The sequence below is a fragment of the Notamacropus eugenii genome, chromosome 2 (assembly GCF_028372415.1).
Source record: "Notamacropus eugenii isolate mMacEug1 chromosome 2, mMacEug1.pri_v2, whole genome shotgun sequence".
NCBI lineage: Eukaryota > Metazoa > Chordata > Mammalia > Diprotodontia > Macropodidae > Notamacropus > Notamacropus eugenii.
Genome location: NC_092873.1, coordinates 41024305 through 41049645, shown reverse-complemented (window position 1 = coordinate 41049645; position 25341 = coordinate 41024305). Strand labels below are relative to the sequence as shown.

The 25341-nt window shown below is 45.0% G+C and overlaps 1 protein-coding gene and 2 long non-coding RNA genes across 8 annotated transcripts in view; 2 read left to right on the top strand and 1 right to left on the bottom strand.

Annotated features, from left to right (window-relative positions):
- RAP1GAP2 (RAP1 GTPase activating protein 2) overlaps positions 1-25341 on the bottom strand; it is a 250245-nt gene that overhangs the window by 27626 nt on the left and 197278 nt on the right. For all 6 annotated transcript variants that reach the window (XR_011973893.1, XM_072639991.1, XM_072639990.1 and 3 more), the window contains 8 exons: positions 24168-24246; positions 22233-22286; positions 18491-18574; positions 14430-14530; positions 9471-9600; positions 6351-6506; positions 3837-3908; positions 1948-2034 (listed from right to left, as the gene is read on the bottom strand). Coding sequence is in view for 5 of the 6 variants with exons in the window: in XM_072639991.1 (XP_072496092.1) it covers positions 1948-2034; positions 3837-3908; positions 6351-6506; positions 9471-9600; positions 14430-14530; positions 18491-18574; positions 22233-22286; positions 24168-24246 (763 nt within the window). In the remaining variant the exon portion in view is untranslated. The remainder of the gene's footprint in view (positions 1-1947; positions 2035-3836; positions 3909-6350; positions 6507-9470; positions 9601-14429; positions 14531-18490; positions 18575-22232; positions 22287-24167; positions 24247-25341) is intronic.
- LOC140525026 (uncharacterized) lies at positions 5531-6583 on the top strand. Its single transcript, XR_011973894.1, has 2 exons — positions 5531-5743; positions 6358-6583. It is a non-coding gene; the product is annotated as an uncharacterized lncRNA (long non-coding RNA).
- On the top strand, positions 7798-15614 carry LOC140525027 (uncharacterized). Its single transcript, XR_011973895.1, has 3 exons — positions 7798-7879; positions 13410-13466; positions 15416-15614. It is a non-coding gene; the product is annotated as an uncharacterized lncRNA (long non-coding RNA).

The window sequence follows — 25341 nt, the reverse complement described above, 5'->3', positions numbered from 1 at the left end:
ACGGCTCCAGTTATCAGCAGGGACACCAAACCTCAATCCCTGTTGGTGACTTTCCTCCATTGCCCCTGTGGGCTCATGCACAATCAAGTTATACCCTCTTTCCCATTCAGGATAGCCATTCCAAAGCTCCAGGACAGGAACCAGGCTTTCTCTCCACACTGCATGTCATATCTCTTCTCTTTTGTCCCCATTAAAGGGACAATAACAAGATATACATGCCTAGGGTCCTCACTTCCTCCCTGCTCCCTCTCATGGAATCTCAGAATTGGAAGACCATCAAGCCCAGCCTAGACCCAGCCAGAATCCCCTTTGCCTCCTCACACAATAGACTGGGCAAGGAGGCATCCAGGCATCCAGAAGACCTCCGGTGAGCAAAAGCCAGCTACCTCCTATGGCAGTCCACTTTACTTTGGGATGGTTTAATTGTTTGTAATAGCCACCACTTACATAAAACTTTAAGGCTCTCAGAGTACTTTACATACATTAGCTCAAAATAACCCTGTTGAAGTAGGTACTATATATTTTTTACAGATGAGGAAACTGAGGCAAACAGGGTTCAATGACTTGTCCAGGGTCACACAACTAGTAAATGTTTAAGGCAGGATTTGAACTCAGGTCTTCTGGACTCTATGTGCAGCATTCAATCCACTATGCCACCAGCTCCATGTCAAGAAATTGAGCTTTACCTAGAGCCTAAATCTGCCACTTTGCAACTTTTACCCATAGTTTCCAGGTCTGGGGCCAAGGAGAAAGAGTTAATCCCTCTTCTGTGAGACTTGAAAAGAGTTCTCAAGCTCCCCCTTCCTCTGGCTCAACAAATGTGTTAGGGGAAGGCTTGGGACTCAAAGTGACCATACTCCTGGCTGTCAGCTCAGGGTGCCAGGAAATAGCCACCCACTTGGACCTTCTGCGTCACAGAGGCTGCAGGCAAATGCTGAGTCCAATAAAATCAGCGGGGTGGGGAAAGGAGAAGGAAAATGTCAAACCCCACTCAGGCCAGGATTTCCGCAAGAATGAGTGTGAATGAGTGCTACAGGAGGGTGGGACAGAGCAGGAGGGGCAGTGGTGTCAGAAGCTGAGGAAAGAGGAAGGGACAGAAGTTCCTTCCATAAATCCAAGTCTGTGCTAGAAGCCTGGAAGCAGGGATCAAACCCAGGCTTGTAAAGGGTCCTAGAGCACAGACATCATGGGCACCTGGGAGAAGTAGACAGAGGGACAGGGGAGAAAAATGAACAACTGATCTTATATAGAAGGAGAGGGATAGCTAGGTGGTACCATAGTGCACAGATGCCCAGCCCTGGAGACAAAGACTCATCTTCCTGAGTTCAAATCCAGTCCTAGACACTTATTAGCTGTGTGACCCTGGGAAAGTCACTTCACCTTGCTTTCCTCAGTTTCCTCATCTGTAAACTGAGCTGGAAAAGGAAATGGCAAACCACTCCAGTATCTTTGCCAAGAAAACACCAAAATGGGATCACAAAGGGTCAGACATGACTGAAATGACTGAACAAGGGCCTGTACCTGTGACTTTATTGGCATTTGGAACTTCTGGGGGAGGAAATACACTCTACCAATGCAGGCTAGCAACTTCTCTGCAATTTATAGTTTCAAAGAGTTGCCTGGAGGCATTGAGGGATTGTGACCTGCCTAGGATCACAGGATCAGAATGTGTCCAAGGCAATATTCAAACCTAGGTCTACTTGATTCCTAGGATGGCTCTTTCGTCTCACTGCCTTCCTATCACTCATATGGCACTATATGACATCCACTTTACACCTCCCAACAGTCCTGTGAAGTAAGTATCATGTGCATTGTCATCCTTATTTTATAAATGGAGTTTATGGAGATTAGGAGATTTCGAAAGCTCACACAGTTAGTTGGTGAGTGTCTGAGGGACTTGCCCCTAAGTCTGGCACCCTCGGTTCCCAAACTGCATAGGGCTCTCACCTCAAGCTTTGCAAACTTGTCTGACTTGCAGCAGGCGTTCTCAGCATTGGTGAGTTTGGTGAGCAAAAATTCCCGAAACTCAGGGCTCTGTAAGAGATGGAGGAAATCATCACCCACCTGAATCTTCATTCGCTGGAGGTCTTGCAAGACAGTCGGGGTCCTCCTCTATATCCATAAACCTTCTGAAAAACTCCAGGAAGGTCTGTTCTAGATCTCCAAGCAGCCAGCCTGATAGACCACACAGCCTCCCCATGCCCACCCCAAGGACCCAAAAAGGACCCACATGTTTCCATTTTCTAAGTCAAGTTGGGCCCCTGGGGAAAGTAAAAGTGACACATACATGTGGGTGTCTGGGTGTGTTCGCAGTGGTGACTTCATCCATATAGGGAGCACTCGAAGACTAACCTCTTCCTGTCAGTGCTGATCCCCACCATCTCTGTACTGTTTGGTTTTACTAGTGGAGGTGTCAAACTCCTGACCCACAAAGTCCTAGATGCAGCTGGAACCAGGTTAAAATGTAATTGGGAAATGCTTAACAAAATAAAAATACACTACACCATAGATAATGTGAATATGTGGTTTTCCAAGTCAATATTGCCCAAAGAGAACCGTTTCTATTTGAATTTGACACTATTGACCTAGAGAACTTTAGAGGCTAAGGGACTTGTCCAGGTTTACTCAACCAGAATGTGTCAGAGTAAAGACTTGAACCCGGGTCTTCTGATTTCAAGGCCAATTCTCTATTCACTATACCAGGGTGCCTTTCTATGATTATAGAGTCCTGGCTCTAGAACTAGAAGGGGGTCTCATAGGTCATAACATCTAACTCCCTCATTGTACACATGAGGAAGCTAAACCCCGAGGAGGTTAGAGTTACTCCCAAGATCATGTAGGCAGTGAGCCTTGGAGATGGAAGACCCACGTTCAAATCTTGCCTTTTACACATACTGGTTGAGTGACCTTGGACAGGTCCCTTAACCTCTAAAGTTCTCTATTCCAGTAGTGTCAAACTCAAATAGAAATGGATTCCTGTGGGCTATATTGACTTAGAAAATTCATGTTATCTAGGTGGTATTGTATTCATGTTTGTTTTGTTAAACACTTAAACACTTAATTTAATTTAATCCCTTAATCTCTTATTGCTCTAGGCAACTATCTAAGGCTTTAAATTATGGAGGTGCTAACCAGCATGGGTATAGGGACTTTCCTCTTCTAGGAATGCTGGATTATATATAGATATATATATAGATATATATATAATAACTGAGATAATTTACACATTATGAAATATTACATTCCATGCATTATATATTTATATATGCATTATAAATCTACATTATATATCTATATAGTTGAACATATTCAAGCTTTACTAGCTTAAAACTGCCCTCAGACTTTTGGAATACTCTGTGTAAAGAGCAGGGACAACATATCATATTATGCATATCATGTGTCGTCTCAATTTTTTTTGCACATACATGCCTATATATATATATGTGTGTGTCTGTGCATATGTGTGTAGGTATAAATATGTGTGTGCACATATACATATATCATAATACATATTTTATATAATAAATGCATGTATGTATTGTATATGTATATATGTGCATAGGTATGCATGTATGTATGTGGTTGCAGTTCTTTTGAAATGAAGATGGTCTCAAATACCCACTCCATCATCCTTTACTGGGTTTCATTCATAAAGCTCAGAGAACATGGAGAGTTGAGGGAAAGACTCCTCTGCTCATGGAGGGGTCACCCAAACTTGGGCCTTAGTGGGGAATGAGACTCAGACTCTAGTCAATTGTTGCCAGGAATTCTCAGCACTTCTCAGTGGTCCAGACCCCACAGGCACAGATAGATGGAAGGTAGGAAGGACACTTTACCTTCTGGAATACTGGGGGGCTGGGCAGGGGTGGACCGAAGAGTGGTACATCCTCTCGAGCAGTGACTGAGACCTGGGACAAGCAGAGAGTCAGAAATGGGGAGAGGAAGAGAGGAAAAGGGAACAGGAGGTGGGTATGGTTGCTCAGGTACCACCAGGGACACCCACATGCCACTGAGCCTGACCAGCAGGGAAGCGCCAGTCGGCCCACGTGGCAGCTGGAGGCAGCTCTCAGCCAAGAGTGTGGCCAAGGGCATGCAGCCCCTCTTCTCTACTGGAAAGCAATGCCTCCCTTGGCAAAGAAAGCCAGTTTCTCCTTCCAGCCTTGTTGCTGGGCAACCTGACTTCCTTCAGGGAGATGTCTTCCTTTCCCTTTCAGGATACAAGGGGGAAATAATGTATCAGACATGCAAAGCAGGGCTGTCCTCCGGATACAGAGATGGTATTTTGGGCCACTGGGAGAGCTAGAATCCACTTGTCTTCTTATAGTCAGGCTAAGCTGCAGGATCCAACCACTCTCTCAGGTCCCTTTATTATCAGGGTGACTGGTTATATTATAGACGTGGACAAGACTCACAAAATAAATGCAATCAGATAACTAGGAAGTACTTTATAATTTATCAAAGCACTTCTCATGGGTAGAACAGCCCAGGAAGGTACACAGGGCAGACAGTGTTAGTTTGAATTTATAGGTATAGAAGAGTCTGAGAGAAATAAATTGTCCAAGGTCACCCAGCTAGTGAGAGTTAGCAGTAGTGTCCGGATTAGAACCCACATCCCTTCCGACTCCAAAGACCAGTGTTTTTTTTCTGTTGGGCCAGGAGTTGTTAACCTGAGGTTTGTGGATTTGTATTATCCCCCCAAAACATTTTGATAACTGTATTTCAATCTGAATGGTTTCTTTTATAATCCTATGCGTTGGTATTTGTATCAGCTAGGCAGTAGGGTGGTGGATAATTCAAATTCTGTCTCACATATGTCTTAGCTGTGTGACACGGCAAGTTACTTGATCTCTGTCTGCCTCAGTTTCCCCATCTGTAAAATGGGGACAATCATAACCCTGATCTCCCCAAGTTATTGTGAGGATAAAATGAGATAACAATTGTAAAGTGCTTTGCAAACCTTAATGTCAGCTGTTATCTATCTGTCTATCATCTATTCATTCATATGTTTATTAATTGTATTTAAAAATATGATTCTGAGCAGGAGCTTATAGGTTTCACCAAACTGAAGTTTATGACACAAAAAAAGACTAGTAAGCACACTGACTCACTAGTTAACCAGCCCATGGGATGCTGGGTCCCAGGACCTTGACCTTGTTAACACCAATTGAGCTTAACCAGCCACAGATGGGCAGAGGCAGGAAGCAGTAGGAGCGTTTGTCTAGTGCAGGTCCTTTGGCCCTGTCTGTCACCCGCCTGTCTGCCCTTCTCTAAGATTCAGCTCAGAAACTCTAGGTTCTGGAATCTCTGTTGTAGGAATACTGGAAGAGATCAGTAGGCTGGAATTTCTCTCTCTCTCTCTCTCTCTCTCTCTGTTCCCCTCTGTCTGTTTGTCTCTCCCTTCCTCAAAGTTCCCCAATGATATCCATTTTTGCTTTTTATCTGGGAGAGTGTGGAGGGGAGGGGAGGGGTTGTCACTGCTGATCGGACAGTCTGCCCTTTCCCATTCCCTGCTGCCTGCTGACGTGTGCCTGGCCTTGGCTTCTTGCCAAGTTATCAGGCCTGCAAAGTAGGACAGATGCAAGGAGGCTGGTGGGCTGGGGGAGGGGAAGAGCCAGCCTAGGGCAATGCCATGGGGAAGGTAGTGGGGACGGAGGAGGCGATTACAGCTGGTCAGGCTTCTCCAACCCAGAGCAGAGACAACAGCCCCAGCCCAAACCACCAGCTTGGCCTCAGGAAATTATTGGTGAGCTCCGTTGATTGGATTTCTGGCCTGGCTCCCAGCTCCCCCACCACACCGCACATGCCCAGCTGCTGGTGGGAGAAGTCAAACCTCCAGCCAGCAGGGCCAGAAGGCTCTGAGTCTCAGTCTGGGTCTGTGACCCAGGGACCAGTCAGGCCACAAGTATTTACTAAGTGCTTTCTGGGGTCACTGTGCTGGGCACCCCAGAAAGGCAATATTACAGTTCCTGCCCTTCTAATGGAGGAGATAAGAAGCCAATAACTAGGTATAGGATGTGTGGAGAAGTAGCTTCCTGCTGTGAGCCCAAGGGACAGACATGCAAGATGAAATGTGTGGCTATTCCCTAGCATAGTACCCACAGACCTGGCTGTTCCAACTTTGCTCATCATGTCTGCACTGGGCTAAGCTCCACTCCTTCTTATGTTGCTTTGGGTGGACTCATCTCCCCAATGTGACTGTACTACACCCCCCCAAGAGTCTCTTTTGTCTTCTCTATTCCCCCACAGTCCCTAGCAAACATATGAGCAACCCCAAACTTGGGGGACCCAAAGGGTCACCAGAATTGCCAAGGGCCTTGATGTCAAGTGAGTTACATTCAGTTCCCTTTTACCTTGTAGGATGGGCTCTCCCCAGCTAGATTTTCAGCTTGGACAACGATGTAGGCGTGTAAGAAGTTGGAGGCAATCATATCGGGGACGAAGGGAGTGTTTTCTTCTTGGAAGATGATAGCCACTATGTCATTCCCAATATGTCTCTTTCTCTGGAGCTGAGCCAGAAGAAAGCAAGAGTCTTTGGCTGTTATTATGAGTCAGGAAAAAAGTAAAGGAAACAACCAAACAACCACCCTCTCCGTGACAGTGTCTTGACTGTTATCGGCAGGACTGTCATTCGTAGTTCTAATGGTTTTCAGTGGCAAGGGAGATGAATTTGGAGTCAGATGAGCCTGGGTTCAAATTCCACCACCTGTGTGATCATGGGCAAGTCACTTAAACTCCCAGCCCTCAGTGACCACATTTCTAACACATCAGGGTGAGGATGGGAGGCTGGACCAGATGAACTCCTTTCTAATTCTCTATCTTTTATCCAGTGGAAAGAGATGGGGTCAAAGGATCTGGGCTCAAGTCCTGCTTGTGCCCCTTAAAATCTGTGTAACTGAAGGCAAGCCACTTTGACCTGTCTCGTCCGTCACACCCTTATTTGTGAATGTTGGGGCTGAAAGGGATGTTTTTCAGCTCCAAGATTATGATCCTATAAATTAAACCAGAAGTTCCTTGAGGGCAAGAGTCATCTCTTAGCTAAAGGAGGGGGGAGAAAGGGAGCCAGCATTTATAAAGTACTTACCATGTACCCGGCACCATACTAAGTTCTTTATAACTATTATTACCTCATCGGATCCTCACAATAACCCTGGGAGGTAAGGGCTATTATTACCCCCATTTTACAGTTGAGGAAACTGAGGTGAACCGAGGTTAAGTGACTTGCTCAGGGTCACACAGCTAGTAAATATCAGAGGATGGATTTGAACTTAGTTCTTTCTGATTCCAGGCCCTAGGCTCTATTTACTATTCTATCTAGCTACATTCATTACACTTTGTATCTTCCCCTAGTAATGGGATCAGGCACTCCAGAAACACTCGTCAAATTTAATCAAATTATAAGTAAATCCCACTTTAATGTCTAGAAACCTTGATTGAACACACCTTGGTCAGCGGAGATGTTCCCTGAGGCTAATGGAAGGAGTCCCTAGTGCTTCGGGCTCCTCTGGGTTGTGATATTATTGATTGTGGGACTGAGTGTGCGTAAAACTCTCCTACAGAACCAATTAACTGGGGTGAATGGGGCACACTGGTCCGGGAAAGTCTTAATTAGCATCTCTGTGCTTGAGCCCCACGGCTCTGAAAGCCGGGGGAATGAGGGAGAGACGTGACTTTCTCGGGGGAAATTTCTTTCCCATCTTCCAAAGCAGCAAAAATTATAAAATAAGTCCTTGTAGAATTTGGCTAACAGGCAGCTTTCATACGATCAAAGATATAGAACTGAAAGGGACATCAGAGCTCAGTGAGTCTAATCCCATCATTTTACAGATGGGGAAGCTGAGGCCCAGAGAAACAAAATGTCTTGTCCAAGGTCACATAGCCAGTAAGTATCTGAGGGGTGGTTACTAAGTGTCTGGGTGGAAAAAAAAATGGGGAATGGTAACCCAAAGGAGGGGAGAAGGAATATGGAGGTGTACAGAAGAGGGATTTAGTAAACCAGGTGCCAGTCAGGGGTACAGAGAATAGGTTGTGTTGGTTGGAGGGGAAGGAACCCCAGTAGGGGATGATGGGAGAAGATTTGAAAGACGCAAAATGATGGAGGGCTTTTGTGTAGGTTGGCCTCTCTGTAAAGGGCTCTGGGGAGTGATTGTAGGTGAACCCCTGATGGAAAGACTTTGGAGGCAAGAACACTGAAGCTCACATTTGTTTTGGGGACACTTAGTATTGATTTGGGAGCCAAATCATTTTTTCTTGTGCCAGTTTTGGGTGACTGTATGTGTATGTTTTTCCCCGAGAGGAAGGTTGGCACTGTGGTTGCATTTCTACATCTGTGCTCACTCCCTGGGCTCCCTGTTCTGGAATGCCATCACTGGCATGAAGACAAATGGTGCCAAGGTTGAGCAGAGGCCTGCTGGCTCTCTCAGAAACTGACAAGGAGTACAAGGCCAAGAGCTGCAGGAGTACTGGAGAGATGGTTAGGGAGGAAGCTGCCAGTCTGGGCCCCTGTTAGGACATAGGCAGAGTCATCACGGGACTGAAGGAAGAATTTTGACAGGAGTCAAAATATAGGAAAGCCTGAAGGTGTGGTGTGGTGTGGTATGGTGTGGTATGGTGTGGTATGGTGTGGTATGGTGTGGTATGGTGTGGTGTGGTGTGGTGTGGTGTGGTGTGGTAAGTCTTAGGGTCTTGAAAGCAAAGATCATGCCTCAGCTTCTCCAGGTAAGGAGAATGCCGAATCCATTGGTTTCACTACCATTTACAATAGTGGTTACTATGATTTGGTGAATTTATTAAATGCTTGCTGTATACAATGTACTTTTCTTTTTATATATACAAATTGGAATGTTCCTGTGAGATAGGAAAAGCTCAGGACTGAAGACACTGCCCTAGGTAATTGGAGCAGGGCATGTAGTCGGATGGAAAAAAGACTGGATGAGGTATCAGGGAATTTGGATTGTAGCCTTGGCTCTCCCTCCCCAATGAGGCAATACCCACAGAGGGGAGAGCTCTGGATGTAGAGTCGGGGGACCTGGATTGAAACACCAATCCTGCTAGTTACCATCTATGTGGCTTTGGAAAAATCACCCAACCTCTCTGGGCCTCAGTTTCCTCCTGTGTAGAATGAGACAGTTGGACAAGATGACCTCTGAGGTCCTCTAAAGTTCCAAATCTATGACTCTGTGACTTCCAAGGTCTTTGCCAGCCTGAAATCTGTAGTGTTACCTTGCTTTCCTGGTCCTCACTTTCCTCACTGTTACAAACTGAGGATAAGAATATCTGCTCTGTACTATGGGCAACAAATGGGACCACATATAGGAAAGTACTTTGGACAGAACAAAGGGCTGTATAAATGGGACTCATTAATTAATCTAGGTAATGGGATCGGTGGGCCCCTTTCCAAGGTCAGTCCCAGCCCCCAGTCCTCATTCATACACCTCCTTCACCTGGAGTGCCCCCTCTCCAAACCAGGTTACCTGTTGGGCGTCACCTTCAGTAAATGGCAGCTTTGTGGAGACATGAAACATGATCTCCCTGTCCCGGAATACAGTGTACACTGATTCCAACCCAGTCTGGCCATGGGTCACATCCAGGCCACCTCGAAAACTGCCAATAAAAGAGGGCAGGGGAGAGAAGCAGAGAATGAACAGCAGAAAGTCCATCAGAGGGAACCTGACCACCTGTACAATGCCCCTGAGACAGAGGCACATAGGGCACTGAATGGGGGGAGGGGCAGAAAGATCTGAGTTCAAATCCCACATCAGAGTAGCTGTGTGTCCCTAGGGAAATTACCTAACATCTCTGTGCCTCGGTTTGTTCATATATAAATGAGGTGGTCAGACTTGACAGCTTCTATTTCTAAATCTATGTTCCTATGATCCAGAGCTGGGGCACAGGTGGAGGGGGTAGGGAAAAGGAAAAGACAAGATGTCAGCATGGGAAGAGAGGAGATGGCAGAGGACGAGAATAAGGAAAGGAAGGAGGCAAAAAAAGGTAGGGAAAGGGAGAATTGTGAAAGCAAGACAAGGGGAGAGGAGAGGAGAGGAGATGAAAGGGGAGTAAGGACAGGGCAAAGAGGGAGACAAGAGAGAGGGATAAGTACAATAAGGCCAGACGGGAGACATATGGGGGAAAGGAGAACATGGGAAAAGAAAGGGAGAGACAAAAAAGAATAAGGCAAGGAAGAGAGGAAATGTTTACAGATTTGTAAATTTGAAAAAAGAAGAGACTCTACAGGTCAAGTCCAATCCTTTTATTTATAGATGGGGAAACTGAGGCACAGAGAAGTAAAGAGACATAAGCTAGTAAGTGACAGGGTGACATAAGCTAGTAAGTATTTGAGGCATAATTTGAACTCAGGACTTCCTGATATTAAGTCTCGAACTCTATCCTTTACACGGAGAGCAAGAGGAGGGTAAAGAAGGCAGAGATGGAGAGGGAGACAAACCATGAAAGAAGGGAAAAGATGATAGGATCCTGGATCTCAGGGCTAGAATGAAGTTTAGAGATCAAGTTCAACACCCCCAACCTTAGCCCTCCATTTTGAAGATGAGTAAACTGAGGCACAGACAGGTTAAGTGACTTGCCCAGAGTCACATAAAAACCTATTTGAGGGGCAGCTGGATGGCACAGTGGATAGAGCACCAGGACTGCTGTCAGGAAGACCCGAGTTTGAATCCAGCCTCAGACACTTACTAGTTGTATGACCCTGGGCAAGTCACTTAACCTTGTTTGCCTCAATTTCCTCATCTGCAAAATGAGCTGGAGAAGGAACTGACAAACCACTCCAGTATCTCTGTCAAGAAAATCCTAAATGAGGTCATGAAGAGTCAAGACACCATTGAAAAAATGACTGAACAGCAACAATGAATACCTTCCTTTACCCTCACAGGCATACGGTATTAGAACAAACCAGCAAAACCTATTTGAACTCAGGTCTTCTGGACACTTAGTGTCTAAGGCCCCCATCTACTATGCCACAAATAAATGAAACGAGAAGAGAGGAAGATGATATAAAGAGAAGGAGGAGAAGAGGGTGAGGAAAGGGGAGAGAAGAGAAAAGGGATGAGAGAAGGAAGAGGTGAGTGTGGAAGAGGGAAGAATGGGAAGGGAGGGCAAGAGAGGTGGAAGGAAAAGAAAGGGAAGGGAAAGGAAAAGGAGGGAGACAAGGAGGGGCAAAAGGATGGGAGAAGAGATAGGAAGAAGGAGAGAGGAACAGAGCAGTTGGAATTCATTTCGTGGGGAAAACCAGATGGGAAGTATCTTTAGAGCAGATCTATCCCAGACTTGCAGAAATTCTAGCAATAAATTAGTTATTTAAAAATACAAAAATTCTTTTTCAAGATTTAGGGTATAGCTATATGATACTGTCCACCCATCTGGATATCTGCAGGCTTAAACATGTGGGTACTTGTAGACTCCCTGCCAAAAGCAGAGCCAAGTGCTTATCCTAGAGACTGGGTAGATCTCTGATATGGCCCCCACCTTCTGGAACCAAGAAGTCCTGAGTTCAAGTGCTACTGTACACACTTATTAGCTGTGTAATCCTAGCCAAGTCACTTAACCATTTGGTGCCTTGATCTTCTCATCTATAAAATGGGGTTAATTATAGCACCTGCCCTCATAGGGTTGTTGTAAGGATCAAATTAACTCATTAACATGCGAAGAACTCTGCCAACCTTACTGTTGTTTTTCTTGAAGAGGATAATGACATCAGGGAGGTGATGCCATGATATGCAGGTGAACTGGATTTAGGTGAGAGAAGGCTCTGCAAAGTCATCAGCCTCACTCTCTCCTCCAGAGCCATCTGGGTTCAGTGGCAAGTATAGATCAGTACAACTGGAGATGGCCCCAGATGCAGTGGGAGACCTTGGTCTTTTTAAGTTAAGGTCTTTCCCAGGTCTGAGCTTGTCTGAGGCAATGTCCATTCAATGATTAAGGCAAGGTAAGAAAAGAGGCAAAGAAAGGTCTCTTTTATCTAGTCCCCCCCCCCAAAAATCAATTTGGGTCTGGCCAAAACAGAAACAATTGCTATTTACATTCACTGTGAGCCATCAGAACCCAAACAATGACCAAGTGAAGCTTGGGTTGGGACCTATTGTTGGCCAATGAATGAGAACCAGAGTGATTTGGGTTTAAGGCATGGTCCTTAAAAAAGAAATCTAGTCGGCAAACCCCAAGATATCTTGTGAGTTTTCAGCAATGAAAATTTATATTTCTTTGGATGGAGCACTTGCAGGTACCCTAAAGCATTATAAAAATGCTAATTATTATCATCATCATTCAACATAGGGAGTAATATGGAAATTCCATTCTCTGACACCAAGAAAAATTAGGGAGTATTAGGCTAGGGCTACATGTCTGTCTGTAGTGGGAATGGGGAGCACAGTAGGGCTTTAGGCAGATGTTGATTTCTTGGAGAAAATGCAATACAACTTGACCTGGGCTCTTGATCTTCTAGCTCTGAGGAATGAGGCTGAGAAAGGAAATGGTGCGTCTGGTGGAGGGAAAGAACACCAGCTTGAGTGTCAGGAGATCTGGGTGTTGGTGCTGCCACTAACCGGCCAAGTTACTTTGCTTCCCTGACTCAGTTTCCTCATCTGTTGGACCAGAAGACCTTGGAGGTCCTTACCAGCTCCGATGGTCTATGATTCTTTGCTCTAGGAGAGTCATTGTATTGTACTTCATGGTGTCTCCCTTGGTAGCTCCTTGAGAGGAAGGATTGTTTCACACTTGTCTACACCTCCCTGGTACATGGCACACAGTAGGTGCTTTAAAAATGTTTACTGCTAGATTGACTGAACATCAATGAACCTCAACAATGTATTGATGGAGGGAGGTTCTATACCTCCCTCTATACCAAGGAGTTTCCCACCTTGATGACATAATAGGCTTAGCTTGCTTTGTGTGCAGTGTTTATTTGACCATAAGCTCCTTGAGGGCAGGGACTGTCTCCAGACTCTTTGATTCCCAGCACTGAGCACCAGTACATAGTAGGCACTTAATAAACATTTACTGATTGATTGATTAAAATATTGAGTAGGTAGAATGTTTTCTTGAGTCTCTATTTTTGAAAATAATCTGTGCATTATTAATATTAATTGTTGGTTAGAAGTTCGACAGAATTAAGAGTTCCTTTACCACTAGCTCTATTTCCTTTTCTGAGCCTAGATTACATAAGATTGCTAGTCAGCCTTCTGTTAGTTTGAAGACTTTATATTTTATATAGAACTTCTATTATGTATGTAATATGTGAAACATCTTTGTATATATTTATACATATATTTATTATATATTAAATATATTTTATATTTATTGGCATTTTTTAAGGCTTAGCTTCTATTTTGTATTCTCCAAAGGTCTAGAGCTGGTAGGGATCACTGAAGTCTTCTAATCTCATTTCTCTGATTTAACAGATGAGGAAATTGAGGCCCAGGGAAAGGAAGAGAAGTGGTTTATCCATAGTCACACAGGTAAAGTATCAGGTGGGATTTGAACACAGGTCCCCTGACCCCAAGGCCAGTGTAATTTCCTCTATATCCCAACAAGATTTCTTAAGGCAGTACCATCTTACAGTTCGATTCCTCAAACTCACAACTGGGTTCATTTGATACAGTGGGGAAGCTTGCAGACCTCTTTAAGGACTGGATCAAACATCAGCCCAGGAGCTATGTGCCACCCAGAAAGCAGATCAGCCAAATCAACCAAGTTTGGGGGCCCTCTCTAAAGCCAACTTTTGCCAAGAAAAATAGTTTTAAACCCAAATCTGTTTAGCTTGGTTGATATTTGAGGTCAAATTCCAATGCTGGATTGGGTTAGGAAGCCCTGGGCCATGGGTTTCCCAAGCTGTGTCTTAAACACCCAGATATAAGCCAAAGGTGCGTTGGATTCAGGTGGGGCCTTCTCTAATCTTCTACAAGTCTATGTCAAAGGGAACCAAGCAGTCCTATTTATTAAAATGTATGCCCCAAAACCCACATATTGAGGCGTAGCTAGAATGTAATGGAATACTATTTTTGATAAATAATAAGGAAGATGAGATGACTTCATAGAAGCATGGGAAGATTTATATGAATGGATTCAGAGTGAAGTAGGAAGAATCAGGAAAACAATGTACACCATGACTATGACAATTAAATGGAAAGAACAAAAAAAAAGAGAATTGAACTCTGTGTGATTATGATTAAGCCTAGGTCCCAAGAAGGGATTAGAAACTGGACCTTTTTTTTTCCTTTGTAGAGGTGGGGGATGATGGGTGTGGAGTAAGGCATACACTGTCAGATTTGGTAAATATATACTGATTAATTTTATTGAATTGCTTTTTTCCTCTTTTTAAAATTTGTTGTTACACGAGTCAGCTCTCTGGGGAGGGATCTAATGGGGAGTGAAGGGGATATAAAACCAAATGAGATAAATAAAAATAAAAGAAAACATACCCTTTAAAATCCTGTAGTGTGATGGTGTCTCCCAGTAGACTCAAGAATTCCTTGAAGGCTGGGCTCTCTTCATTGTTCCCAAACAGCTCCTCCTCTAGCGTCTGGGAAAAAAAAACATTAAAAAGGAGGAAAGCATTGTTTCCATGGGAAGGAGGAGAGAAAATGGTTCTGTGGGTGTCAAGGAGATACCCAGATTCATCTCTTTGTTCTCTCCCCCCAAAACAATCTCTGAGTTTCCTTCCAACTTGAAGCCCACGAAGGTGAAACATTTCCACAATTTAGACGTTGCCCATCAGGGAAATCTGCTTGCCTTATAGTAGGTTGTTTAAAAAATGCTTGTTGATCTGAATTACACCAAGTTGACTCAGTTGACACCTTTACTTATTCCTTGGCTCCTAATTAGGGAGGCAGCGTGATGTGGAGAACAGGGAGTCAGTTAGGATACCTCCTTTGGTCATCACAGTCTCTCCAGGGACCAGACCTGTGACCTGAGACTTCCCTCTCCACTCCCTCCCCACTGCTAGAAAGAAGCAAAAGGGTACAGGAGGGATGGTGAAAACAGCATTGGCCCTAGAGTCAGATGACCTGAGTTCAAGTCCTACTAGTTATACTGTTACCCCAGAGAAGGTCCTTAAACTCTCTGGGCCTCTATAAAATGAGAGAAGGTTGAGTTAGATGATCTCTGGGGTCCCCTTCTGCTCTAAGTTCCAAGAATCTCTGACTTGGGGGGAATGTGGATGATTTCATGCCATCCTATCCCACTCCTGGGGAAAATGACATTAAATCTGTGTCCTAAAAGTCCCTGGCTCAGGAGCGTCATACTTCTATACAGAGGAATAGTAAAGAGCTTTAATATAGCAGATCCTCCTGTCAAACTTCCCTAGGCAGCTGGTTTTCAAAGCAACAATCTGCATATATATATATATATATATATATATATATATATTTTAAAAAGGCTTTTATCTTCTTGTTCCTTTTCCCAACAGGATCAGATACATGAACAACACCCACTTGCTTGCTCTCAGAGGTGTTTGGTTAATGGTAAATAATTACAACCCTGCTGGAACATTGGATTCTAATCACCTTATGAGATCGGCATCAGCGTATTTCTGAAAAAAACTACTTTCATTACGGGGTTTGCATTAGTAGAGCTGTACCCAATAAAAATGCAATATGGGAAAATAATTAGAGAGCCTCCCTGAATAATCTTCACTAAATTATAAGATTCATCTGTATTGGGCTTTCAGATCCTAAAGTCTTGGCTTAATTAGAGTGTTTTTAAGCGAACACATGTCTCTTGTGGTCTAATCTTCAGATGAGGATATTAACTATTATTTGGCCAAGAAAAAATAAAACACCTACCAGCATGCAGAGAAAAGTCCTGCTTTCCTTTGTAGAGGGAGACCACAATGCCACAGAGCTAGAGCCAAAAGGGACTTTGGGGGTTATTGAGTCCGGTGTCTTTATTTTACAGATGAGGAAATGGAGGACCCAAGAATTTAAGTGACTTGTCTAAGAAAATGGCTGGGGAGAGGAGAGGGAGTGGTGTTGGGGGGTTATGGGACCTCTTAGTCCTGTGGGCAGTTATCTTCTATTTAAGCCCAAGCCCTCACCCTTTTCCTCCCCTTTTCTCCCCTTCCTCCCTTTCTCCCTACCCCCCTTCCTTCTTCTTTCCTTTCCTTCCTTTCCTTCCTTCCTTCCTTCCTTCCTTCCTTCCTTCCTTCCTTCCTTCCTTCCTTCCTTCCTTCCTTCCTTCTTTCCTTCCTCTCTCCCTTCCTTCCACATGTACTAAGTTGAAAAAACAACCCAGTCCCTACCCTCAAGGAGCTGGCAATTCAATAGAGAAAAAGACTTGTATATGTAGGTGAACAGCTACATTCCTATGAATCATAGGAGAGGTTTTTGGACCTATAGTCCCTATGTTAGGAGAGGCACTGTGACTTAGTGAGCAGAGAACTGGTCTTAGCTTCAGGAGGATCTGGGTTCATGTCCCATCTGCCTGTGCCACATCCTGGCTAGGTGACCCTGAGCAATTCACCCTCTCAGTGCCCCAAGGCAACTCTCTAAATTCAGTTCTAAATCGTGAGGCTCACATGAGGTAATGCATGATAAACCTTTAGCAAACCTTCAAGTCTGGCAGCCAGTCAGCCAACTTCAGATCCTCACAATAAACCTGGTAGGTAGAAGCTATTATTATTATCCCCATTTTACAGACAAGCAGCCTGAGGTTCAGTCATTTGCCAATGGTCACAGAGGTGGTGAGTGGTAGTAGGAGGATTTCAACGCATGACTCTCCTGACTCCCAGGTCTGCATTTCCTCTACTTTACCAGACTCTGAAGAGGGCTATAGGAGACATCCAAAGGGAGGGAATGAGAGAAAGAAGAGCTTGTTTTTGCCTGGGAAGGGCTGTGTCTACCAGAGTAGGGATGGGGTCATGCTGACTCATCCACACTCTGGAACCCAGTTTGCCTCTGGTTCCATGGTTCACATGGCACGATCAGATGGCTGAGCAGGGTTAGGGTGTCCACAGTGGGCCAAGGAACAGCTGCTGTTTCTCTATTTAAAGCTAAATGGCAGCCACCTGGGGCCCAGGCACTATTAGCATTGCAGAGAAAAGCTGGCCTCCTTTTGGTATCCTGTCCACACTCTGAATGTGACCTTCATGGGAGGAGTGTTTAAGAAGTAAAAGCACAGGGCAGGCTCTCTTAGGTTCTGTAGTAGAATTCAGTTCAATTCAATGATGACTTATTAAGCATCTACTTGGTACCATGGATGAAAGCAATGACTCTTTTATTAGAGGACCTGGATTCAAATCCTGCCTCTCATGCTGCCTCTTTGACCTTGATCAAGTCCTCCTGTCCAAGGACTTTTTGTGATTTCCCCTATCCACTATGCCACACTGCCCCTATTTCCAAGTATCCTTGTGTTGGGTATAATAGGGAAACTAAGTACAGAATCAAAGGTCTATAGAATTTAGAGTAGGAAGGACTCCTAGAGACCAGGTGAGGAAACTGAGGCGTGATTGGCAGAATCCCCCAGGAGCTGTTTTAACGTGGCCAGTTTCACTTTCTAATTTATAAAAAAAGAAAGGGTTAGACTCGATAGTCTCTGAGGTTCCTTCTTTACTAAATCTTTGGTCAAGTTGTTTCCTTTCCTTGGGTCTCAGTTTCCTCATCTGTAAAATGAAGAGGTTAGACAAAGTAGTTTCTGAGGTCTCTCTAAATGTGCAGTCCCAGAGTCCTCTGTCTATGGCACACTTTTGGTACTGGGAATAGAACGATGAAAAGCCACTTTGTCTCCAGTTTCAAAGTGTTTCAGTAGCAGAGTGGATAAGACAGATACACAAATAGTTATGGTACCAGGGAGACTGGGATGGGGGCAAAGATAGGGCAAGATAAAAGGACCCTTGAGAAGTTTGAGGGGGACAACAACACCGAGGGTGGGGGTAGATCTAAGAAGGTTCCATGGAGGAAGTGGAGATGAACTTTGAGAGGAAAGATTTTCCACAGGTGAGACCAAAAGAGGCAGCGTATTTCAGACCTTTGGGAAAGCATAGAGTGGGATCAGGAACAGCCAGTCAGCCAGTTTGGCTTTAACATAGTGTGCATGAAAGAGAAGAGAGGGAAGTGAGGCTGGAAAGGTCAGATGGAAAGGATGGATGCCATACTTCATACATGACCTGTCATCTCCTGACTGCATTTGCATCTGCTGGTCCTCCCACCAGAAATGCTGCTCCACTTCTTGGCTTCTTTGCAGCTCAAATTCCAACTTCTGTATGAGTCTTTCCCAGTCCCCCTCACCTGCCATTGCTAGTGCCCTCTCCCTGAGATCACCCCCAATTTACCCTGTCTGTATCTTGTATATACACAGTTATTTTCATCTTGCCTCTCCCAGTAGAATAAGAACCCCTTGAAGGCAGGACTATGTTTTTGTCTTTCTTGTATCCTCCAGAACTTGGCACAATGCCCAGCCCAGTAATGAAAGCTTGCTGACCTGATAGAACTTGATACAATGAGGCCCCAGTGGGGTTGTGTTGACTAGCCCACAATCCTTAGCTTACCTGGCGGGCTTTTTGATAAATGACACCAAACTTGAATGTGTTGTTGACTTCGTGCTCATCATAGGACACAATCATTTGGGATGCCTGGAGGAGAGGGAGAGGAAAGGAATCAAAGTGATTGCCATGTTGGGAGTGAGGGAAGCAGGGTCATCTCTGAAACAAAATCCTGTCAATGGAAGAAAAATTCCACATGAGGGAAATGGATACCAGACAGACTAGTCAAGACAACATGTCTAGATAAAGAAATGGTGAGAGGGAAAGCTGTTCCCAGACCAGACACTTAGTCATTGAGATCCCAAGTGTCTTAGCTCTTTCTCCAAATCCGGATTGTAGGTCATTTAGAGTAGGAAAGGGTCTTAGAAGTCAGTCCAACCCCTTCTTTTTTAGAGATGAGAGAAATGAAGCAGACAGGCTAGGGACCTTGCCCAGTGTCATAGGACTTGTAAGGATCTGAAGTAGGATTGGAATCTAGGTCTTTCTCAATCCAAGTCTCTATCCACTATGCAACACTGTCCCTGCTTCCAAGTGTCCTTGCATTGGGTATAATGGGGAAACCAAGAATTGAATCACAGAACTATAGAATTTAGAGTAGGAGGGGCCCCTACAGATCCTCTGGTAAAAATCAGGTGAAGAAACTGAGACCTGATTGGCAGAATCCCCCAGGAGCTGTTTGAACATGTCCAAAAATGATAGGGCTAGCTCAATCCCCAAGATCTCTTCCTAGCTAAAAAGGAGATGATTCTAGCTACAATTTGGAATCAGCACACGAGTGAACTGATGTATACATAGGGGCTGTCTCAAAGAGGACCATGACATCCAAGAAATGATGACCTGACTTGCAATTGACTTTGATTTGAGTGAGGGAGGGCTGTGCAAAGTCACCAGCCCCACTTTCTCCTCTGGGGGTTCCAGTGTGCTCAAAACCATCTACTCACCAATCCTCTAACCTTGATCTCATCATTGATTTGTTTAGAAAGCTTTTCTTCTTTGATAACCCAAAGGCATGCTCCAGTCTAGCCCTAGCCAAAGAATGACCAGTTCTAAATTAGGGATATATTCTTGTCTTTTTGTCTATCTGTCTAGATGCTACCCCAGGTCCCTCAAGAACATAAAGGCCTTCAGGAAAGGATGGTTTTATCTTGATTTTTATCTCCTCAGCAGTAGTACAGTGCCGGGCACATAGTAAGCTCTCAATAGCCATCTATTGGTTGATTAATTTATATCAAATCACGTCTCGAACTAGAAGGGGCCTTAAAGGCCACCTAGTCCAACCATCTCATTTTGGGGATGCGGAAACTGAGTCACAGGCAGGTGGGGGACTTGTCCAAACATCAGAGGTAGGATTTAAATTCATAGGCTCTTTTGTAAACTTCCACCGTGCCATGATAACGCCTTTCCTCTATCTATGAATCTATCTTATCTATCTATTCATCCACCCATGCATCCATCCATCCGTCCGACTGTGTGTCTGTCCTGCCATCTGTCTATCTATCCATCCACACATCTATTCATCTATCTGCCTATCTATCTATGCATCCATCTCTCTCTATCCATCCATCCATCTGCCTATATACTTATCTATTTGCCTATTCATCTATCTACCTACCTACCTACCTATCTATCTATCTATCTATCTATCTATCTATCTATCTATCTATCTATCTATCTATCTATCTATCCATCCACCCATCCATCAGCCTATATGTCAATCTCATGCCAGCCTACCATAGGGGATAAGGAGCTGGGCTTAGAGCCAGGCAGACGTGTTCAAGTCCCACTTCTCATGCATCTTGGCTGGATGATCCTAAGCAGGTCTCTGAGCCTCTTAGTGCCCTGGGTAGCTCTGTGATTTTGTCTTAGAGTTGGTGCTGATATGCATTGATAGAGGAAGCTTCTTTGCCAAGATCTTCCCCATTTTAGGGAAATCCTAGGTCTGGACAAATGGGAAGTGTTTGCATATGTGTGTATGGTCAGTGATGCTGAGCGGAGACGCAACTGATGATTAGCCAAGGAATCGGCGCTGCACAGCTTGGGGGTCCCTGCCAGATCTGCTCCCCACTGCCTGGCAGATGAGCGGCTGCAGCCCCACTTCTCTGGTCCCTTTACTGGCTCCTCAGCAGATCTCATTTGCATCAAACACTGCTTCTTACTGATCCTCCGGTGCTGTGTGCTCCCTTTAGTCCCTCGGATCCGACACAAACCTTGAGCTCTCCTAAGAGTCTAAGGGCTTGGCTGGAGCCTGGGAAGCTCAGCCTCTCCCCAGCCTCTCCCCCAGGGTTGGCAGGTTTCTAGATGGGGATGGTTGCCGTGGGATTTTGTTTTCCCCTGAGACAATTCCTGGGCCACATCTAATTAGCCTGGTCTGCTCTGCCTGTAGCTGAGGCTTATGGTTTTTATTTTATTGTTGTTTTCTCAGACCTGAATTGAGGTCAAGAACAGGCCATGTCCTAAGGAAACCAACTTCTATCCTCATGTATAACTGGCCTCTGGTTTATTAGCCGGAGCTGGAGAAAGGTTTGGAGAGCATCAGCATTAGCCCCTGAGGTCATTTCTGGAACTTCAATTTAAAAAAACCCCACAAAACTGTTTCATGTGCCATGTGAAACACTGCGGTGATTCTCAGCCCTGATGGTCACCCTGAGGGCATAGGGGGAGCATGGGGGAGGTGGACAGGAGCTATTGCTTATCTACCCAAGCAGCAATTTGTTTCAGGATATCAAGCCGAATGTTGTCTGTGCCATTTGGGATCAACACCCAGTTTTTCTGTTGTCCTCACTCCAACACCTGATCACTGAAGACATGATGTAGTAGAAGGAACATTGAACCAGGATTCTAGAGCTCTGGGTTCTAATCCAGAATCTTCCATCACTGACTCAGTTTGTGACCTTGGGCCAATAATTTCCCTTCTCTGGGACTCAGTTTCCCCTTCTATAAAATGAGGGGGTTGGACAAGATTGGTAGTTTTTTTTGCTCCCAGGCCAATACTACTCTCTATGATGAATTTCAGAAAGCTACAGGATTGTTAGAGATTCATTTGCTTGTGATTCTAAACTCCACACAACTCAGGGAGCAGCTTGAGCAGCTTGGGGCCCACTGGTGTATTGTGACATACCTTTTGAGGGCCACTAGACTACCTGATCACAAGGGTCCCTCCCCTTCCATCTGGGGCAGCCTATGAGACGGCATGCTATTCACCTTTCCCCTGACACTAGGCATATGAGAAGTGATCCATTCAGAGACTGGGGCCTAGAGCTGGACTATTATTCACAGACCAGCAGTGTGAGCCACAAGGACTGAGATGATTTTTAATGGTTATCACAATAAAGAGAGGGTTAGTGGTACAAAAAAATAGAGGGCCAGTCTCAGAATTAGGACTGACGTGCACTGACCATGCATCCCTGGCCAACTCAGTACCAGAGGCAGCTCTCTAAAAGACCAGAAGTGGCAGACAAGGTGCTGACCTGGATGGCTGGAAAGCTTTTTCTCACTGGGAGTTACCAAAATCAATGAAATTTCAAGTCAAGTCCCTTCCCCACCACCAAGAAAAAAAATCACAATGAATAAGAACAACAAGAAGAAAATCTTCCTAGGCTGGGATGGAGAGAGCTTCTGGCCAGTAGGTGGTAGTGACCTCAAATCATTAGAATCCCCTATTTCTAGGGGATGTTGTCCTGAAGGAAAGAGGGGACATTTGCAGGTAGGGCTTCATGGGCATGGAAGGTGTTGCCACAGGTATTCTCACCTTGGGGTACAGGATGGGATTGAATTTGAGTCCCACAGCATCATCACAGAAAGCCTGCAGAGAAAAAAAGCTCAGGCTTTAGTGATCAACTTTCTCTTCCCCTTCATACACACACACACACACACACACACACACACACACACACACACACACACACACACACACACACACACACACACACACACCATTCCTTTTTTCTCTGAGAGAAAAGAGACCATTTCCCAAATGATCATGGAATATCCTTTTTACTATCTGAGATCTGCAAAACGGACTCTCCTCCAATTTCATAAATACTTGGTGAGGAAAGGAAAGGCCTATTAGGTCTTCCCCACCCCAAGATCTCTGTTTCCACCCACCCACTCACATACGCTTTATTCCTTCCCTAACATCCATGGCTGTTTAATTGACTCTCTCACAACCCAGATTATTCCATGGACACCATCTTTCAGCAAGCAATCCCCTAGCAATGGTGTGTTCATCCTCCGTTGCTGAAGAAGACCATGCCATCAGAGAAATAATGACATGACTTGTGCTTGACTTTGTTTTGAGTGAGGGAGAGCTATGCAGGTCACCAGCCTCACTTCTCCTCCAGAGTTATCTGAATGCAGTGACCAGATATTCATCAGGATGACTGGAGATGACCCAGGATGAGGCAATTGGGGTTAAGTGACTTGTCCAAGGTCACACAGCTAGTGAGTGTCAAGTGTCTGAGGTGAAATTTGAACTCAGGTCCTCCTGACTCCTGCTCTGATGCTGTATCCACTGCACCACCTAGCTACCCACCCCCTAGATGACCTTATTTAGGAAGAGAGACATTGGGAATCCACAGGACCTGTTAGAAAATTCTGCAGAGGACCAGAGAACATGGCTGAATGTGGAAGGAGGAGAGTAGAGCTTGTCTAGAAATGAAAAAGAGAGAGAAATCTGCTGTTTTCTAGGAAAGTGCTGTGGTTGTTCCAACCATCGGCCATATTCCTTAGGGCTGAGTTCATCCTCTGCAGTTAATGCAGACCCTTTCCCCAGATCTCCTATAGTGCCTCTCTACTGGAGCCCAGGAATGGGAAAGCACAAATGGCATTTATTTCTGAGTCTCTTCTGGGCGTTGATGGCTTCTCAGGGGGGAAAGGGCAGCTTGATGGCTTGCTGTTTTCCAAGCTTATCTCCCATTTTCCATTTGACAATTCTCCACTCCAGCAAGGTCTAACTCATTATGGCCCCCAGAATACGTCTCATACAGGCAGCCACAGGGTAAGGCCAGTCTGAGGCAAGGCTATGCTCTATGCCAAGGGGAATTTGGCGGGGCCTGAGAGGCTTGCCTTCCTACCCTCACCCTATGGTTGTGAGTCTGGAATGGCCCTCTATTGTTACCTAGCCCCAAGTCCACTCACTAGAGCTATAACCAGGAATTTTTGTCCCTGGGCAAGTAGCCCAAATGGTGCTTTATTTGGAGATTTGGGGGGAGAAGTAGAGACTCAGAGACATTGCCATGAGCCTGCTGCTTGGGGAGAGTCTGGTCCAGAAACAGGGCAGAGTAGGGGAAGAAATACATTTCACTGCACAATGTGAGGTCTACTCTATGGGGAACAGTAATATTGTAACAGTAAGTTGGCTGGGACCACCTCATCCAGCCTATCTGTGGTTTTCTATCTTAGGTAATAATTCTGATTATCTAGGAGTTACTCTTTTTTGTTTCTATGCTGCCAATGGGCCAAAAGTACTGTCAGTGTCCTTTATATAGCACCTTTCAAAATAGGTGTCCTAGGACCAAGCCCTTATTGTCCCACTCTAGTTAGAGCTCTGGCTCTGACAGCCATGAAGTCAGGCATCAGCAGAACTTTGGTGGCACCCATGGCAGGCATGTGAACCCCACAACTAGCCACCCTTTTTCCTAGAGTGGCCAAAGTTTCCCAGAGAGGTCTGTTTTTGTTGGTTTACCTTTGCAATTTGAGGGATGCTGGGGAGCTTGCTGAGTCCAGCCAGGGGGATCCGCTCATGAACTGTTTTCACTTTGGACCTAAGGGAAGATGACCACACAGTGAGACACAGTGACTAGGGGGGTTCAGGGGCAGAGGAAGAGAGAAGAGCACCTAATTTCATATCCTAATTGTATTTGGATTTGGGGCAGTTAGGTGGCATCATAGTGAACAGAGCACTGGGCTTAGAATTAGGAAAACTCATCTTCCTGAGTTCAAATCCAGCCTCAGACACTTAATTAGATGCATAACCCTGGGAAAGTCACTTCATCCTGTTTGCCTCAGTTTCCTCATCTGTAAAATGATCTGGAGAAGGAAATGGTGAACTACTCCTGTACCTTTGCCAAGAAAACCCCAGATGGGGTCACAGAGAGTCAGACATGACTGAAACAACTGAACAACAACATTTAGGTTTTAACAACCAGATTTTTATACAACAAATTTCTCTGACGCTCATTAGCTATGTGATCTCCCCAGGACTCAGTTTTCCCCTCTGTAAAATGAAAAGATTGGATCATTATGTTCTCTGTCATTCCTTTCAGCCCTAGATGTATGATTTATAATCCTATGAATCCTACTATAAATGCTTCAGGGAGCGGGCTATTTAAAGAATCCCTGTGGGATGAATCATTCCATAATGCAAACAACTTCCTTCATATCCATCTGTTGGGCAAGTCTGGGTATCCAGGTGTACCCTGCCTCTGAGCAAACCCAGTATCTGGAGGGCTTTACATAGCTACAGAACAGGGCCAGCCTTGACATGAAAGGCTCACCAGAGAGACAGGACAGTAGAACTGGAAGGGTTGTCAGGAACTTCCCCTCATTTTACAATAGGGAAACTGAGGCCCCAGAGAGAACCAGTGATTAGTCATGTAAGGGAATGGCCATGCCAGGACCAGAATGAACGTTCTGACTCTCTGCCTGCTGCTTTCTCCACTATAAATTAGGCAAGAAGGGGGGGGGGTGATTATTCTCTTTACAACTGAATCCCCCCAAAGGACCTCTTTAGAGACCAAGTGCCCTTCAAACATGTAAAATCAAATTCTTTTCACAGATCTTAGAGGAGCTATGGGCAGCACTCCTTAAACCCACAGTTAGTTCCAGGTGGTCACATCAGCACCATGACTGGGGCATGC